Source organism: Onychostoma macrolepis, chromosome 16, assembly GCF_012432095.1.
Source record: "Onychostoma macrolepis isolate SWU-2019 chromosome 16, ASM1243209v1, whole genome shotgun sequence".
Classification (NCBI taxonomy): Eukaryota; Metazoa; Chordata; class Actinopteri; order Cypriniformes; family Cyprinidae; genus Onychostoma; species Onychostoma macrolepis.
The window spans coordinates 26,332,864-26,349,275 of record NC_081170.1 but is presented as its reverse complement, the minus strand read 5'-3'; the positions used below and the strand labels follow the sequence as shown (position 1 = coordinate 26,349,275).

Below are 16,412 nucleotides of genomic sequence, written 5' to 3'. Positions count from 1 at the left end.
TCAACAACCTTTGGGCGACTTCAGTCTCATGTCTGGAACAACAGCCACCCATCTCTCAAAGTAAAGGTGCGCGTATATGAATTCTGTGTGCTACATAGCGGCGGGAGGAGCACAAGCTTAATGCTTTTCACTTCCGTTGTTTACGACAGATCCTTGGCCTGTCATGACAGGATCGGGTCCCGAACACCACCGTGCTGAAGCTCACTAACAGCATTGACATGTACACCACGATCTGGAGGAGATGTCTCAGGTGGATCGGCCATGTGCGCCGCATGCCGGATGAATGTCAAAATCCCAAAGTCCATCTTCCATGGGGAGTTAGCTGTTGGACATCGCCCTCACGGCTGACCCAAGCTCCGCTTTAAGGATGTCGTCAAGCGGGACATGAATGTCTTTAACATCAACCCTGACCGAAGTCATCACCTTGTGAAAGATCGGGCAGCTTGGCGGTCTGCGCTGACAGAGGGCACGACTCTGTCATGCCAAGCTTACATCAACTTTTTCACAGAAAGACGGCATGTTAGACACAGTTTAGATCGGCGCTTGGGCTAATTTATTTACTTTTAAATTTTTGTCTTTATATTTACATGTGTATTTTTTTTTTTATTCTCATCTTATGTTTATTGTCTGTGTGTTCTTGTCTCTGTGTACTGGAAGCTTATGTCACTAAAACAAATTCCTTGTATGCGCAAGCATACTATAAAATAGGCAATAAAGCTCTTTCTGATTCTGATTACTTGTTAATATATAAGAGGCTTCCTATTTATTTGGAATTGGTAGAAAATTTCTTGCACTTCATATTTACGCACTCACTAATGAAGAGGTCCTTACTGTGACATCTTTTTTATTATCATTACTATGTTTTAGGATTTTGCTTTTAGATTTATACAGATTTGAGAATGTTTTTAGGCCTGGGAACAAAAATGGTTGGAGAATATTGAGCAAGACATGAGTAACTTGCCCAAAATCAATATTGGAATCAGCAGACGAAACCTCATATTTTATACAAGTGTATCTTAGTTTACTTTCATTTGAACCTCAATGAAATATTAATTAACAGCTGTGGTTAAATCTGACACATTCTGTAAAATGAAAAACATTAACTTAATTAACATTAAACATCAATTAAAGGGCATCTATTATGCAAAATTCACTCTTACATGTTTGAACATAAATGTGTGTTGGCAGTGTATGTACACAACCACCCAATAATGATAAAAATCTGCCCGCTTTTTTTTAAATCCACATAAATCATAAGCAGTGTCTCAGAGCTTACCGATCACAGAATCCATAAAGTGTGACCAGCCCCACCTACGATTGTTGACAGACACTGCCCTTTAGCCGAGACCCTGCCCTGAGTGAGCCGCACACAATCTGCCATGTTTATCTTCACGCTAGAGCATTTAAAAGCAGCATTAACGTAAGAAATGTTTTCTTATTACAGCTAAAGAAGTTGTTCAGTCCAGAGCAGTGAGTGATTTTTTTTTTTTTTTTTTTTTTCTTGCTTTTATTTTATTTTCTGTCGGATTGCATCAGCTGTGGGGATGAAGTCCCATGATTCCACACTCCGTCACGGCATCATCAAACTATGCCTTTGTTTCTTTGTTTATTTTGAATACACGCCCTCTAGCAGCGAAAACTTTCATATTTCAACTTTCATTTAATACATAGATCTAATATAAACATGCGATTTCTTTCCCAGCTGTTTAACTTCACAGACAGAACTGACTGTGTTTTTGTAACTTATGCGTGTTTTTAACTTGTGTGTCAAAGAGAAATTTTAGTACTCGCACGCCGTGTGATAGCCGCTTTCTGTGCGCTGCTTCGGATGTATGTACTCAGAAAACCATATATATCAGAACTTTAAACTGATATGGCTTTAAAACGCATGATTTTAGCGAGATAGACGTAATAATCAAAACTAAACAGATGGGTTGTTTTTGGCAGAGATCTGAGATACGATCTGTAATGGCACTGCCCTGTTCTGGAAAAGGGGACGAGGAATAGCAGCTCATTTGCATTTAAAGAGACATGCACAAAAACAGTGTGTTTCAAATAGTCATTTTCAAAATAATATAATAAATGATCTGTGGGGTATTTTGAGCTGAAACTTCACAGACACATTCTGGGGACACCTGAGACTTATATATATCTTGTAAAAAGGGGCATAATAGGTGCCCTTTAAAGATTTTAAATTAAAGATGTGATTAGAGACAAAAATTACCCCATTACAAAGATTTGTAAATGTAACGTGATCACCAGAAAGGTGATCTATTATATATTATCCAGAGCCTCATAGCATAATATTAAAAACAATTTAATCGAATGGTATTTAAGGTCAAGAATTTATTTACAGTAATGAATTTACATAACACTGAAATTGACAAATATTTTATTACTTTTTGAAACGATAACACATTCTTTATTTGATAATTGCACTAAACAGTAGGCAACTGATTTACATATATTCATTCATCTTTATTGTACACCTGTTTGTGATGTCATTGTAAAGTAGTAATAATTTATGTAGATTACGATGATGTGTGGGATGTTTACAACTGGTGTTGGTGGCACTTGAAAAAAATGGCAACACTGTTTATGTGTAGAATTACTCGTATTGTGTGTTTTTAAATGCAGCTGAGAATTCCATGAGGCTCTTTTCATTAAAACTGATCCATTTTTCTTCTTTTAGACCAGCTAAGGCCGTTTCTTGATGATTCAGCAAGCAGCTTTGTTGAGCGTCTGTTTGAAGCTCTTGAGGAAAGTAGAAACTCCCGTGGCAATAAAGGAGCAGGAGAGAAGAACCGCAAAAGAGAGCTGAAGGTAAAGTTTTGTGGGCCTCCTAAATTTATGGTTTCTGAAGGGCTTTTCACATTTGAACTAGTTATTGTGGGATCTTGTTTCTCATTTCACACTGCTCATACTTTACCTGGGGGTAACAATTCATTCTGGCTATTCTTAAGCTAATGTTTCACAGTGTACATGGCTAAATCCTGGATTCTTGTTTGCATGTATGCTGTGTCAGTGCTGTTGATTGTAAAAACACAGCAGTAAAAAAATGGGCAGTTTTGCATAAATTGAGTCAGTTTTTTTTCTGAAACTGAATAGGGGTGGGCAATATGACCCAAATCTTATGTCACGAAATAGTTATTTAAGGTTTTTGTGAAATCAACATTTTATACGATTCTCATTATTCTCGTCACAATATCACAATATTGCCCCAAGACTTAGCTGTTTCACAATTGTGAAATTGTTCAATATCACAAAAAACTAATAGTAGCTTAACTAACACAAGTAAAGAAAAAATAAAAAAAAGAATAAATTACAAGCAAAAAAATACACAAAATACTCCTAAAAGCTTCAAGCACTAGAAATAAGAAATATGATTTAAATTAATAGGGTTCATAATAGAGCAGCGAGAAATGATCTCTTTCGTTGTTTTATTAACATTAATGTTAATCAAACATACCAAAATGTAGGCTGCTTATTGTGCACAAAAGATTTAAAATCACTCTTTTAAACTGCAGCCCTGCATGCATTTAGATGACAAGCTTTTGTGATGGCGCAGCATGGAAATGTAACCGTGAAACGATAGTCCAAATTCTCTACCGGCTGAAAGATTTGGTCTCATGTCTACTGGTATAACACCCACCCCTAAAACTGACACTTAATATAAGGTAGAAGTCATGGTTAAGTAACCTTTCTCTGACTGGATGTCTTGTCTTTTTCTTCTGTTCTATTTTTCCGTATCTTTCTATATTTAGGAAGTGTTTGGAGATGAAGTGGAAGGAGTGAAGGATGGAGACAGTGTGGAATCTGCGGTAAAGAAGAAGAGGGTGCCTCGCTTTGAGGAAGTGGAGGAACCAGCTGTTTTACCTGGACCCCCTACAGAGAGTCCTGGCATGCTCACCAAAATGCAGGTAACATGCATATACAGACACACCATCAGTAAAGGTAGACACAGAAGTATCTGATGGAACACATACACTGTAATAAGATGTTAAAGGTGCCATAGAATGGAAAACTGTATTTACCTTGGCATAGTTGATTAATAAGAGTTCTGTACATGGAAATGACATACCGTGAGCCTCAAACACCATTGTTTCCTCCTCCTTATGTAAATCTCGTGAATAAAAACGACCACTGAAAAATAGGCGAATCCGAACATAACACCGACTGTGGCACAACAGTCGGGATCACTAATAGTTACGCCCCCAACATTTGCATATACCAGCCCATGTTCAAGGCCAGCCGCCAGCCGAACCATCAGAAGTTCTGCAGGTATTGTGAAAATGGCAGATCATGGAAATTAATGTTATGTTCCAGGCTGTGCAGGGATGAGTTTGTGTCTGTATTCAGAAAGGCACGGAAAGCAAATAACGCATTCTAATAAAATAACGCGAGCCACTAAAGGGACATGGTTAGCTCCTTGCTAGCGGTAGCCGGTTACATTGCAGTACATAAGATTTTACTTACCACATAAACAGAGTAAGGAGAGATGACTGAGGATGATGGCGAATTATTTGCAGATCCTGAGCACCACTGACAAGCATCTGATCTTATGAAATGTGTGGCAAGTACTGTAGCGCCATAGTATAAACAGAGTTTGTGCAATCGCGAATCTCCAAAGCGAAAGTGAAAGTAAAAAGCGATCGTGCATTTGAAAGCAGTTTCAGTGCCCCGCATATTAATAGCGTCTCCCTGATTCCCGCATTTTATATACAGTATAACTACCCGATGATATAACTGCGAGAGAAAGTATTGAAATATATATATTTTCCTCCTTGTGCTTCCTTCCTGCTGTGTGAGCTACTGAAATGAGGCGCGCTGTGAAACAGCCAATCAGAGCAGAGCTCAACATTATTATTCATGACCCTTCCAAATAAGCCAAAGACCATTTCATTCTAGGGAGAAATCTTAGGTTTGTAAATGCACATGTAAAACCGTTTCTGGAGAATTTTTGCCCTTACCTAACCCACATACCTTCTATGTAGATATCAGAGAACAATTTAAAATATTGTATCAATGCATTCTGTGGCACCTTTAACCATTTAATAAAATGAAGTGTGATCACTGTAATACTCAGAACATATAATGACTTGATTGAATAAAACTGATATTGCTTAGTGCTGCACAAGTATGAAAGAATAGCTCGTAATTTTTTTTTTTTTTTTATGTACTGCCTGCACCAGTCTTAATACTATCTGTGATATCGTATCTTCAGATCAAGCAAATGATGGAAGCAGCCACGCGCCAGATTGAGGAGAGAAAGAAACAGCTAAGTTTTGTGGCTCCTGTCCCTGTCGTGCAGGTAAAAAAAAAAACAATACCAAGAACTTGTTTTATGATTGGCTTGTAGGATTTGTGTATTTAGAAAAGCACTAGGGAATAAAAAAAAGTGGAGTGCAATAGAATAAAACGCCTTTCACACTGCACGTTGGTCCCATAAAATTGCCGGAGTGCCTTCTGTGTGAAGGCAAACACGTCCCGGGATTAATTCCGAGATCGATCCCGGGTTGGGGACCTAGTAACATTGCCAGGTTCAGTCCCGGAACGAGCACTGTGTGAACAAAAGCCAGATCAATGCCGTAAAGGGTGTGTCGTAGTGATGACGAACTTTATCGTGCAACTGTTTTACCGGTTGTTTTGAAGGCAGATCAACATTCACACGACAAAAAATGTGTAAACTGGAATGAAGCTCCTCACTATCCGCGCTGAATCTGAAATTGTTCGCCACTTTAGTGAAATGGTGCACGGCGCATTATACACGTCACATGAAATGTCATGTGTCTTTACGGGATCATTATGGGTTGTGTGTGAACGCACGCATGCACAGATGTTCCGGAACATCTCGTCAGTAAAGCCGGTTCCGTGATTTAGTATTAAATCTACATCACCTGCTTTCAGATGGAGCGGCAGTTAATACACTGAGCCGTAGTTCACTGACAAGCTAGGAAATATCGCGTTCATTAGCCTGCGATAATGAACGCGATATTGCCTAGCTTGTCAGTGAACGACGGCTCAGTGTATTAACTGCCGCTCCATCTGAAAGCAGGTGATGGAGATTTAATGAGCCCGTAAGTCACGACTTCAAACCACGACTCACGACTTTGTAGCGTTCCAGGCAAGTCACGCCAAACTGCCTGAGCGCAAGGAATTGTGGTAGCTAGATGTAAACAAACCAGCATGGCAGACCGTACGTTAGCTATGCGCAACATTTCCATGTGGCGATATACTTTCGCGACATGCTTATCGTTTCAGACAGATAACATTGTAATACATAATCGTGTATTATTTATTATTATATTATTATTATTATATTACAACGTTATATTGTCCTAAAGTCTATTTCTCACCGTGTACTAGAGCCCTGCTCTAGAGACTGTTTTCTTAAACCCGCACCCGCCCGCTCCCACTGAATTTCTGACCAGGACCGCCCGCTCCCGCAACCTGCGTGTTCCGGTCCCGCCCGCAATGTTTGTGTCCACTCCCGCCCGCTCCCGCGGACTTTCTCTCAGAGCTTGTAAAAAAATGTTGGCCACACAAATACTCAAATATTCGTTCAACTTACCATCCAGAATAGCAGGATTTAAACATGATTGCGTTTAAATAAGATGAAGTAATGCTAAACCAAAGCACCACACCTGACAAAAACATTGGGTATTTTTTTTATTAGCGTTATTAAACATTAACCGTTAAAACAAAAGCACAAATAGCAGTACCTCAGTTTTTAAAAGTAGCCTACTGCATGATACAGAAGCACCCAATGAATTACTAAACAAACTGTTTAAAGGTCATTTCACACCCAGTCCGAAACTTTCACACGTTAAAAAATAAATACACATTGTCACACACTGCCTCCGAAACTTTCGTCCTTCATAAAAAAAAAAAATCGGATCAGGTTTGAGTTTCTGCTTTTTCGCATCCGTAGCATGCATTTTCATAGGAAAGGATGAGGAATACGAAAAATCGGAAAAACGCACGCAAAAATTTCGGACTCAGTGTGCAATGACCTTAACTGTTAACAAACAGTTTAAGTATGCTAAATAAGCCAAAGCAAAATATGAAATAACTTTAACTTAAGTAAATAAACACACAGATAGAACTTAGAAAATAGGTATGTCACCTCAGGGCAGAGGTGCCAGATTTATGTCCTTGTGCACATTTATCGCAACTTACGAAGTTTAACTCTTTCCCATTATTTTTCAGTGACAATTGAGAATTGTTTCCAGATGTCTGATTTGCCTTGCTTTGCTTTTGTCATGTAAACAGCAGCTTTAAGTTGACTCCATTTCTATTACACACCAAATCACACCGTTCCCTGCGGGTCTCCCGCGAAAATTTCTGACCGCCCACTCCCACCCGCAGCAAAGGTAAAATCGCCCGCTCCTGCGAGATTTGCGTTGGGTCCTGCGGGAGCCCAAACCCAATGCAGCCCTCTACCGTGTACCACTTGCATAAACACCGCATCCGTAGGGGCTGCCGTTGTTGTTTTGCCGGCTATGTGACGTCAGAGCGCGGAACTGGGAGCACATCGATCTAGTACGAGTTCACGGGTGGGAAGTCACGGGTTTGACTGCTGTTCCAGTGCACTTTCACGGGTAGAAGGATGGAAAAACACGGGTTACGGGTTGCCTGGAATGCCGCATTATTGATGAGATGCGCATGACAATCGCATGCGATTTAATTGCAAAGCCCTAGTTCTGAGCAATGTTCCCTCAAATTCTTTTTCTTTCTGAGCAAAACTTTTCTCTATTGGGGTGGACATTTCGGCCACCTGAGCAAAAACATTCTTTATACCAGACCTGTACAGCGCACAGTACACACACAAAAAAAGTGTGTAACTTTTAACTTTAATGTGCTATTTATATTTGATTTGACGCTTGATGTACATTTTAGGTTACCTGAGAATATTTTTTTTACAGTATAATACACTGCCATTCAAATGTTTGGGATCAATAAAGTTTATTATGCTCATCAAGGCTGTATTTATTTGAAATATTATTGCAATTTAAAATAAAAGTTTTCTATTTTAATATACTTTAAAATAACATTTATTCCTGTAAAGCAAGGCTGAATTTTCAGCATCATTACTCCAGTCTTCAGTGTCACACGATCCTTTCAGAAATCATTCTAATATGCTGCTTTATAATCAATGTTGGAAGCAGTTGTGCTGCGTAATATTTTTTTTAAACCTGTGATACTTTTTCAGGATTCTTTGAATAAAAAGTTTAAAAGAACAGTGTTTATTCAAAATAGAAATTGTTACAATGTACACTACTATTCAAGATTTTGGGGTCAGTACTTTTTTTTTTTTTTTTTTTTAAAGTAATGAATTTTATTCAGCAAGGATGTATTAAATGGATAAAAAGTGATAGTAAACACTTATATTGTTAGAAAATATTCCTATTTTGAATAAATGCTGTTCTTTTTATTCATCAAAGAATCACTGATAATAAATCCGCACATTGGAGTGATTTCTGAAGGATCATGTGATACTGAAGACCGGAGTAATGATGCTGAAATTTCAGCTATGATTCACAGGAATGCATTATATTTTTAATTACATTAAAATAGGAAACCAATATTAGAAATTGCAATAATATTTCGCAATATATATTTTGTTTTTTTTTCTGTAGAAGAGACTCCATTAAAAAAAAAAACAAGGTCCATTATTTATTAGGTTTATAATATAGACCTAACATAATAGACCTTATATAATATAATATCAAAACAAACTGAAACATTTAAACTGAGAACTGTAAGCTAAATATTTTTTTAAAAAGTGAATGTTTTCTTATATAGCTATCTAAACATCCCTATGAAGTACAGTTTTCACAATACACCTGTGTGAGACTGTAAATGTCTCTTGAGTTTTGTTACCGTTCTGTGCCCATCATCCACTATTTCCACCACTTAATCAAGCCACTCTTTTTTAAAAAAACATTTTATTTCACGTCATTGCGTTTGCGTTGGCTCTCAATTTGAGCTATTTCGTCTGCAACCATTGAAGTATTCGATTTCTACAGAGACTCGTTTGGCGCACATCACTTTCTATGAAACGGCATTCACCGGCTCTAACTCTATAGCGATATCAACAGTATAGCAGTTTGCCCGAGCATTGCAATTCTTTCGCTTTTACTAGAATTCAATAAAATGGCTTTCCCATCTCATTTTTGCGTGTGCACGACCATGGCGGAAGAAGTGAGCAGCCATGCGCGCGCGCGCAGCTTAGAGGGAACATTGATTCTGAGTAAAATACACTATTTTTCTAAAATATTTCTTGTTAGACATTAAATGCAGGTTTACACGTAAGACCTAGCAATTTTATTTGTATGAGAACAGTAAAGAGACCATTGTAGTGGTGTACTTTCACTTTCAGTTTAGTAATTTTAATTTCTTTAAGCAGTCAACAATTATAAATTTTTAATTATTAATATATATATTTTTGGAATTACCATCCAATTAACAGGGTTTTTGCTAGAGCCCTGCATTTCGGCCCGGGCCCGACACGCCCTGACTTTTTTACATCCCTAGGGCCGGGCTTCGGGCCAATTTTCAAGTCAAGTCACCTTTATTTATATAGTGCTTTTAACAATACAGATTGTGTCAAAGCACTTAACAGTATCAAATTGAAAGATAGAGTGTCAGTAATGTATAATGGTAAGATTAAACACTCAATTTTCAGTTAAAGGCATTTCATTATTGAATTCAGAGATGTCATTGTCTAGCTCAGTTTAGTTTAAATATCTGTGCAATCAAATCGGCGATAATCGCTAGAAATTAAGTGTCCCCAACTGAGCAAGCCAGAGGCGACAGCGGCAAGGAACCAAAACTCCCTCTGTGACAGAATGGAGAAAAAAAAACCTTGGGAGAAACCAGGCTCAGTCGGGGGGCCAGTTCTCCTCTGGCCAATTTCTATGAGTCGTAGTTCAGACGCGGGCCGGGCGTCGGCCCTGTTTTAGGTTTCTCTTTATTTTTATATTTTAGATATCCATAAATTAGTGATGGGGGGGGGAAAAAAAAAAATTGCAGCACTGGTGGAAACAACAGGAGACCGTGCTGCCGAGAGTGGCTCGATGGTGTTTGTCCCACAGCAGCAGCGAGCGCAAGTGACTTCAGCACAGCTGAAGAGTTCTGCGTTCAAATGCACGCAATAGGCTAAGGGTGAATCCCATTTCTCTGTCTTACCCCTTCCCCTTAGTTTTGCGCGTTCACGTGAGAGTAAGGGCAATTCTCGTTTTCGCGAGCTTACTTGAAACCAAGGGATACCCAGAACACACTGTGCAACCGGCAACAATGGCGGCCAGATCATCAAGTATTTTCGGCTTAATTTATTTAAAAATTACGACAGTCTTGTTTTGTGCTCTAGACAGTCCTGTACATATATATTTGCAACCATGTTCTTAATTGAAACATTTTAAAAAATCGCTAGTTTGCTACGCTAACTATTGCTGATTTGCACAACAGTCCCGCAGACTAGCCTTGAATGGACTCCATGCATGTCTAGAGTTTTAACAAGTTTGTAAAACGATCCAAAGTTTGTGATCAACACTTGTCGGCTCTGGTGACATAGCAGCTAGCTAGCGGCGGTGTATGATGACGTAACCGTAACCAAGTGGTGTCTCATTTCATAGGGGTATGTTTTCACCCCTAGCGCTTATCACTCGGTTTCGAGGGACAAGGGCTAGGGGTAAGACGAAGGGGTAGGGGTAGGGGAAGGGGAAGGGGTATGACAGAGAAATGGTATTCACCCTAAAGCTTGCCACAAAGCCCCAGCAAACATAATTACCATGAATGTGTCCGGGAGAAATAGTAAGGAGATATTTGAATTATTTAGCCTACTGATAAACTAGTGTTTTCTGAGTCCGTTTCGCAAGGATGAAGTTGCTGAACCTGACTGGCCGTCTCCTCATTAGATGCGCCTTTAGAGAGAAATGCATCTTTATGGATTAAGATTATAATATAAGAGTATTTGTTTTCGATTTTTTTTATTTCGCTAAGTGGTAATTTAATGCTTTCTATAGATGGGTTCTATAGGTGTATTTGCTCAGCTTTGGTTCATTTTTGTGAAGCGCGCCTGTTCAAGACGAGACGGCAGAAAGTGCATCATGTTTGTTTTCTTTGTTTTATAAAAGCACAACGTTTTGTTGATATTGTGAGTGCACACAAATAAAAGTAGACCCTTTACAGTTCCGAATGATGTATTACTCTTATCTTTATCAGAAAAAAATTACAGCATAGGCTATTTTAAATTGTTTCCACTGAAAAAAAAAATGCAAGTGTTTGAGCTGGTGCCTCCATGTCCTGCAGAGCGCGCTTTAGCTTCCACAAACTTGGATGTAGGCTAGCGCACATTATTATTATAGCGCAGGTTTAATGTTTAAACATTGTTATATGCTTGAACTGTTTTAGTATATCTATAAATTTTATTTTAGGCAAGTCGTGATGATTTGAGTAGGCTAAATTGATCAAACATAGACTATGATCAGCTCACTGTCTGCCGCTGGCCGTTACTTTAAAAAAAAAAAAAACTTATATTTAACGAACAAAAATGCTCCAAACGTTTTTCTAAATTAACTTAATGAAAAAACGAAACGAAATATAATAATTTTGCCATTACATACAAAACTGAACTATTTTAATAGCCAAAACAGTAGTATAAGCTGTTTTGGGAGAAGGGGGGGAAAAAATGGGCTCAGGTCGGACTCGGGCCGTTAATTCTGATGAGCTGTCGGACACCGGCCGGGCTAGGGCCTGAGTGTCTCGGGCCAGGGCCAGGCTAGGGCCTAAATTTGCAGGGCTCTAGTTTTTGTTGAGTTTAAAAAAAAAAAAAAAAATCCAAAACTTTTGTTTTCTACCTCACCCCATAGCCAAGATTGATTCCCTCTCAGACAGACTCTAGTGCTCCACATCCCATCCTTCCAGCAGTGGGTGCGAACCAGTCCATCGCTCCCTCCCAGGCTGCTAACTTCATGAATGACGCTATAGAGAAAGCCCGCAAGGCAGCTGAGCTGCAGGCCAAGATCCAGTCCACACTGGCTATGAAGCCCGGAATTCTGGGTGCTTTGGGAAACACAGGGCCACATAACCTGGTAGCCCTGGCTAACCTGCACGCCATGGGCATTGCACCACCGTGAGTGTTGTATACTATCTTGTATATTTATCTAAAAATAAGAATTCTTAGAAAGGGCATGTAGACATTTTTGGTCTGACAAAGAATACTGGGAACAAACATGTTTTCTAGTAACATTTTTGTTAAACTGCAATATGTTTTAATGTTTAGGAAGGATTTATTGCTAAAAAGAATTCAAGTTAAAAGTTTTCTCATATTTGCTTACAGTAAAGTGGAACCACGTGAGGTCACAAAGCCAACACCCCTCATTTTGGATGAGCTTGGACGAACTGTTGATGCCAGTGGGAAAGAAGTTGAGCTCACACATCGTATGCCCACTCTAAAAGGTACCATGTGCTGCCACAAAAATATGAATCTCTCACTCTTCGGTGTTACTAATGTTTTTTGTTTTTATTTTTTAGCCAACATCAGAGCGGTGAAGAGGGAACAGTTTCGGCAGCAGTTAAAGGAAAAGCCCAGTGATGACCTGGAATCCACGTCTTACTTTGACTCACGTGTGGCCATCAACTCTGCACAGAGAGCCAAGAGAGGGTTTAGGTTCCATGAACAGGGACGCTTTGAGAAGATCGCCCAGCGCATACGCACAAAGGTGGATAACAGCATGCCTCTTTATTTTTGATTCTTAAAAACTATAGATTAAAATGGCTTGGAGCAATAATAAGTGAGAAACAATATTATCTTCTGTTATCAGGCTCAGTTGGAGAAACTACAGATGGAGATTGCTCAGGCTGCCAAGAAGACAGGCATACAGGCCTCCACTAAACTGGCTCTTATTGCCCCCAAGAAGGAATTGGGAGAGGGGGAGATTCCTTACATAGAGTGGTGGGACTCCTACATTCTGCCGTCCCACATAGAACTGTAAGAGCCAACAGCTTTCAGCTTTTAAATGTCAGTAGACAACTATAAATGATGTAAGACAAATTGTATTAGAAATAAATGGTTTTAAATGAAATGGTTGAGCCAAGTGTAAATTTGTCATTTACTTGCCATTGTGTCTTTCCAAAGCCATATGACTTTCTTGCTGTGAAACAGTTTGATAATTCATAACAGAATTTAGTGAAAGTGGTCTTATTACATTTCTTCTGTTCTTTCTCAGATCTGCACATACAAATTTTGATGAGGTGGAGATGCATGGAGTCACCAACCTAGTTGAACACCCAATTCAGATGGCCCCTCCAGGTATTGATGCATACATGCACACATCAAAACCTTCTACAAACAGAAACTGGTTGGATTTAAAAAGATTGATCTAACCTTTTCTGTTTCTATTTCTGTCTCTCTCTTTTTGCTTCTCTTTCTTAGTGGATACAGATAAGCCAGTGACTCTGGGTGTGTATTTGACCAAGAAGGAGCAGAAGAAGTTGAGGAGACAAACTCGCAGAGAAGCCCAGAAAGAGTTGCAGGAAAAGGTCCGATTGGGTCTTATGCCCCCGCCTGAACCTAAAGGTACATTACCAGCTAGGCACCAGTCACAAAGGAGGTTTAAAATGTATTTAATGTTAACCTACCACTCAAAGATTTGGGCGCACCTACTCATTCTTCATTAGTTTTTTTTTCAGCTTTAGATTTTTCACATCATAACTTAAGAACATGTTTATATATATATATTGTTTTTTCAGTGTAGTAGCTTGATTATAGCTTTGTGCTCTAACTATCTTATGTTCCTGTTTGTGTGCAGTGCGGATCTCTAATCTGATGAGGGTTTTGGGGACGGAAGCTGTGCAGGACCCCACTAAAGTGGAGGCTCATGTTAGAGCACAAATGGCAAAGAGGCAGAAGTGAGTAATTTCCAATGCACAAAGTATTGATATCAAAAGGGGCTTTCACACTGCGTAGTTCAAATAACTCAGTTCTAGGAACTAGCCAGCATGGTGGTTCCTAGAGAACCAATTTCCCCCATCAGGCAGTTTTCCTGGTTGCATTTGCACCAGCAACAGGAAGATGGGAGATGGAATGTAAACGCACAATTTACGTGATTGAAAGAGCACGAAAATCGGACTAAATCCCATATGAAAACTTGCAGTGTTAGATATCTTTGAGGCTGAGAAAAGAACACAATGCTGCAGACAACAGGTAGCCCAATGCTATTATGGCTGTTTTCCATGTTCGTGGAGTAAATACTTTATCTGGAGTTTCGTATGCGTACACTTACGTCACTGATAGTTCCTATAGAACTGTTTTAGACCCTACTCTGAAGTAGGAGCTAATTTAGTTTCCCCAAACAAAGTACCTAGAATTTATGTTCCTAGTTCCTGCAGTGTGAACACGCTAAGAAGCGGGAACTTCAGCCAATGGTTCTAGGATCTATAAAAAAGTTCCTCCAATGTGAAAGCCCCTAAAGCCTCAAGTACCTTATTTTCTGGAAAATAAGTTGCACCAGGTTGAATTTGCATTGTTGAGAGAAAGAAAACGAATAAATCACAACAGTGTTTAAGCCACATTTTATTATTATACTCATAATGTAAAACACTGGTGAATAAAATGAGTTGTTTACAAACATTAAAAACGTGTATTTTAGTTTCCATCACTCCACAACAAATCCTTAGATTTAAAGGTATTCAGAAGAGTAATGAAAAATAAGTATATAAAAAATAAAATAAAAACAATTATAGTAGCATACAACTATCAATGACATTTATTATAAATGACAAGCCTAAACAAATTGAAAGGAAAATTGAAACTATGGACCAGTAAACTTGGACTTATGTACCTCGTTTCACATACTCTCATTCGGCATGAATCCAAATGTAAGTGTGTGTGTGTGTGTGTTTTGTTTGCTTGACGTTAATTGCATAATTTAAGATGCTTTTCATTTCAGATGATTAAAAAAAGTGACTCATATTTGGGAAAAAACAGTATCCCTTTCAAAGATGTCATTTGTTTGCTTTTATGCATTGTGTGCATAGTGTGATGTTCACCGTGTGTGTTCAGAGCCCATGAGGAGGCAAATGCAGCACGCAAACTCACAGCAGAACAAAGGAAAGAGAAGAAGGTGAAGAAACTCAAGGAGGATTTGAATCATGGAGTTCACATTGCTGTTTACAGGTACAAAACACGACAAATCTGTTCAAATCTTACATTAAAATGCAGTACTATGACACACTGAGTAAATCACGGACTAAACAGAGTCTTGTTAGACAAAATGCATATGTAGTCATCAGAGAATTATGCAGTGACCAAAAATGTCAAAACTAGGGCTGTCGCGGTTAAGGAATTTCCCTTGCGGTAATTTTGAGTGGCTCAATAGCGCGGTATGCGGTATTACCGCACACATACATACATACATACATACATACATACATACATACATACATACATACATACATACACACACACACACACACACACACACACACACACACACACACACACACACATACACACATACATATATATATATATATATATAAAAAATATGTGTTACGATGTAAGGAGGTCATATTCAGAAACCAATAAAACCGAAACTAAATCGCGTTGAAACAGGAAGTGAAGTAAACAGAAGAGAATGACAAAATAACGGTCCACATAACATATACATATACATATAACAGTTAGTTCTGATCCTCGAATCTGACTGACAAGATCATTTTTCTGTTGATATTTCACCTGCGTGTTCTAGACGGCTGTCAGTCAGTGCAGCTTCATTGTTTCGCCTCAAGGTGGCGGCAAGAGACTGTCTTTGAGTGAGTCTTCATTCAACTACACGTTCAAAAGCGCTGATTCATTCAGAGATTTGTAATGAAACACGCTGTTTAAATCATTTTAACTTTGAGCGCCACTTTTAAAGGCTCAGCTGACCAGCAGAGCTTCGATGCTAAGACAGATTTCGCTTTCCTTGGACATGACAACATGTTTTCACATATGACTTGGCCTGAAGGACAGACGCAGGTAATCGCACGCGATCAGTCGATCTCTCTCTCATTCGCTGTCTGTTTAGGCTTGTTAAGTGCAAATTTACTGAGCCTCTGTGCAAATCAGCATGATACACATTGTTATCATTACTAATATTCAGTACACATGCACGAAGTGTAAAACAAGAAGGGCGTAACCTTACGAAAAAGAAAACACTGAAATATCGCGGTTGCTGCGGTTGTTGCATTCCTCTGCGGTTATGCTCATCAATAGCGCGGTATTGCGATATTGCGGTTATCGCGACAGCCCTAGTCAAAACCCATAACTACCTTGTTACTGTACTTCTGCTTCAAAGTACCCACTAGGTTTCAACTCTGTGCTTACTCTCAACTTTGGGTGTTATTTCAACCAACATTGTGTGGTG

The 16,412-nt window shown here is 39.0% G+C and overlaps 1 protein-coding gene across 2 annotated transcripts in view; it reads left to right on the top strand.

Moving 5' to 3' along the window:
• Nucleotides 1–16,412, top strand: part of prpf3 (PRP3 pre-mRNA processing factor 3 homolog (yeast)) — a 41,817-nt gene that overhangs the window by 16,248 nt on the left and 9,157 nt on the right. The window contains exons 3-13 of one of the 2 annotated variants that reach the window (XM_058746179.1): nucleotides 2,693–2,823; nucleotides 3,765–3,920; nucleotides 5,225–5,311; nucleotides 11,895–12,136; nucleotides 12,344–12,462; nucleotides 12,538–12,725; nucleotides 12,828–12,994; nucleotides 13,233–13,315; nucleotides 13,439–13,582; nucleotides 13,815–13,914; nucleotides 15,068–15,181. In XM_058746179.1, the coding sequence (XP_058602162.1) occupies nucleotides 2,693–2,823; nucleotides 3,765–3,920; nucleotides 5,225–5,311; nucleotides 11,895–12,136; nucleotides 12,344–12,462; nucleotides 12,538–12,725; nucleotides 12,828–12,994; nucleotides 13,233–13,315; nucleotides 13,439–13,582; nucleotides 13,815–13,914; nucleotides 15,068–15,181 (1,531 nt within the window). Of the gene's footprint in view, nucleotides 1–2,692; nucleotides 2,824–3,764; nucleotides 3,921–5,224; nucleotides 5,312–11,873; nucleotides 12,137–12,343; nucleotides 12,463–12,537; nucleotides 12,726–12,827; nucleotides 12,995–13,232; nucleotides 13,316–13,438; nucleotides 13,583–13,814; nucleotides 13,915–15,067; nucleotides 15,182–16,412 lie in introns of both variants that reach the window. The other variant, XM_058746177.1, reaches the window with a different exon arrangement.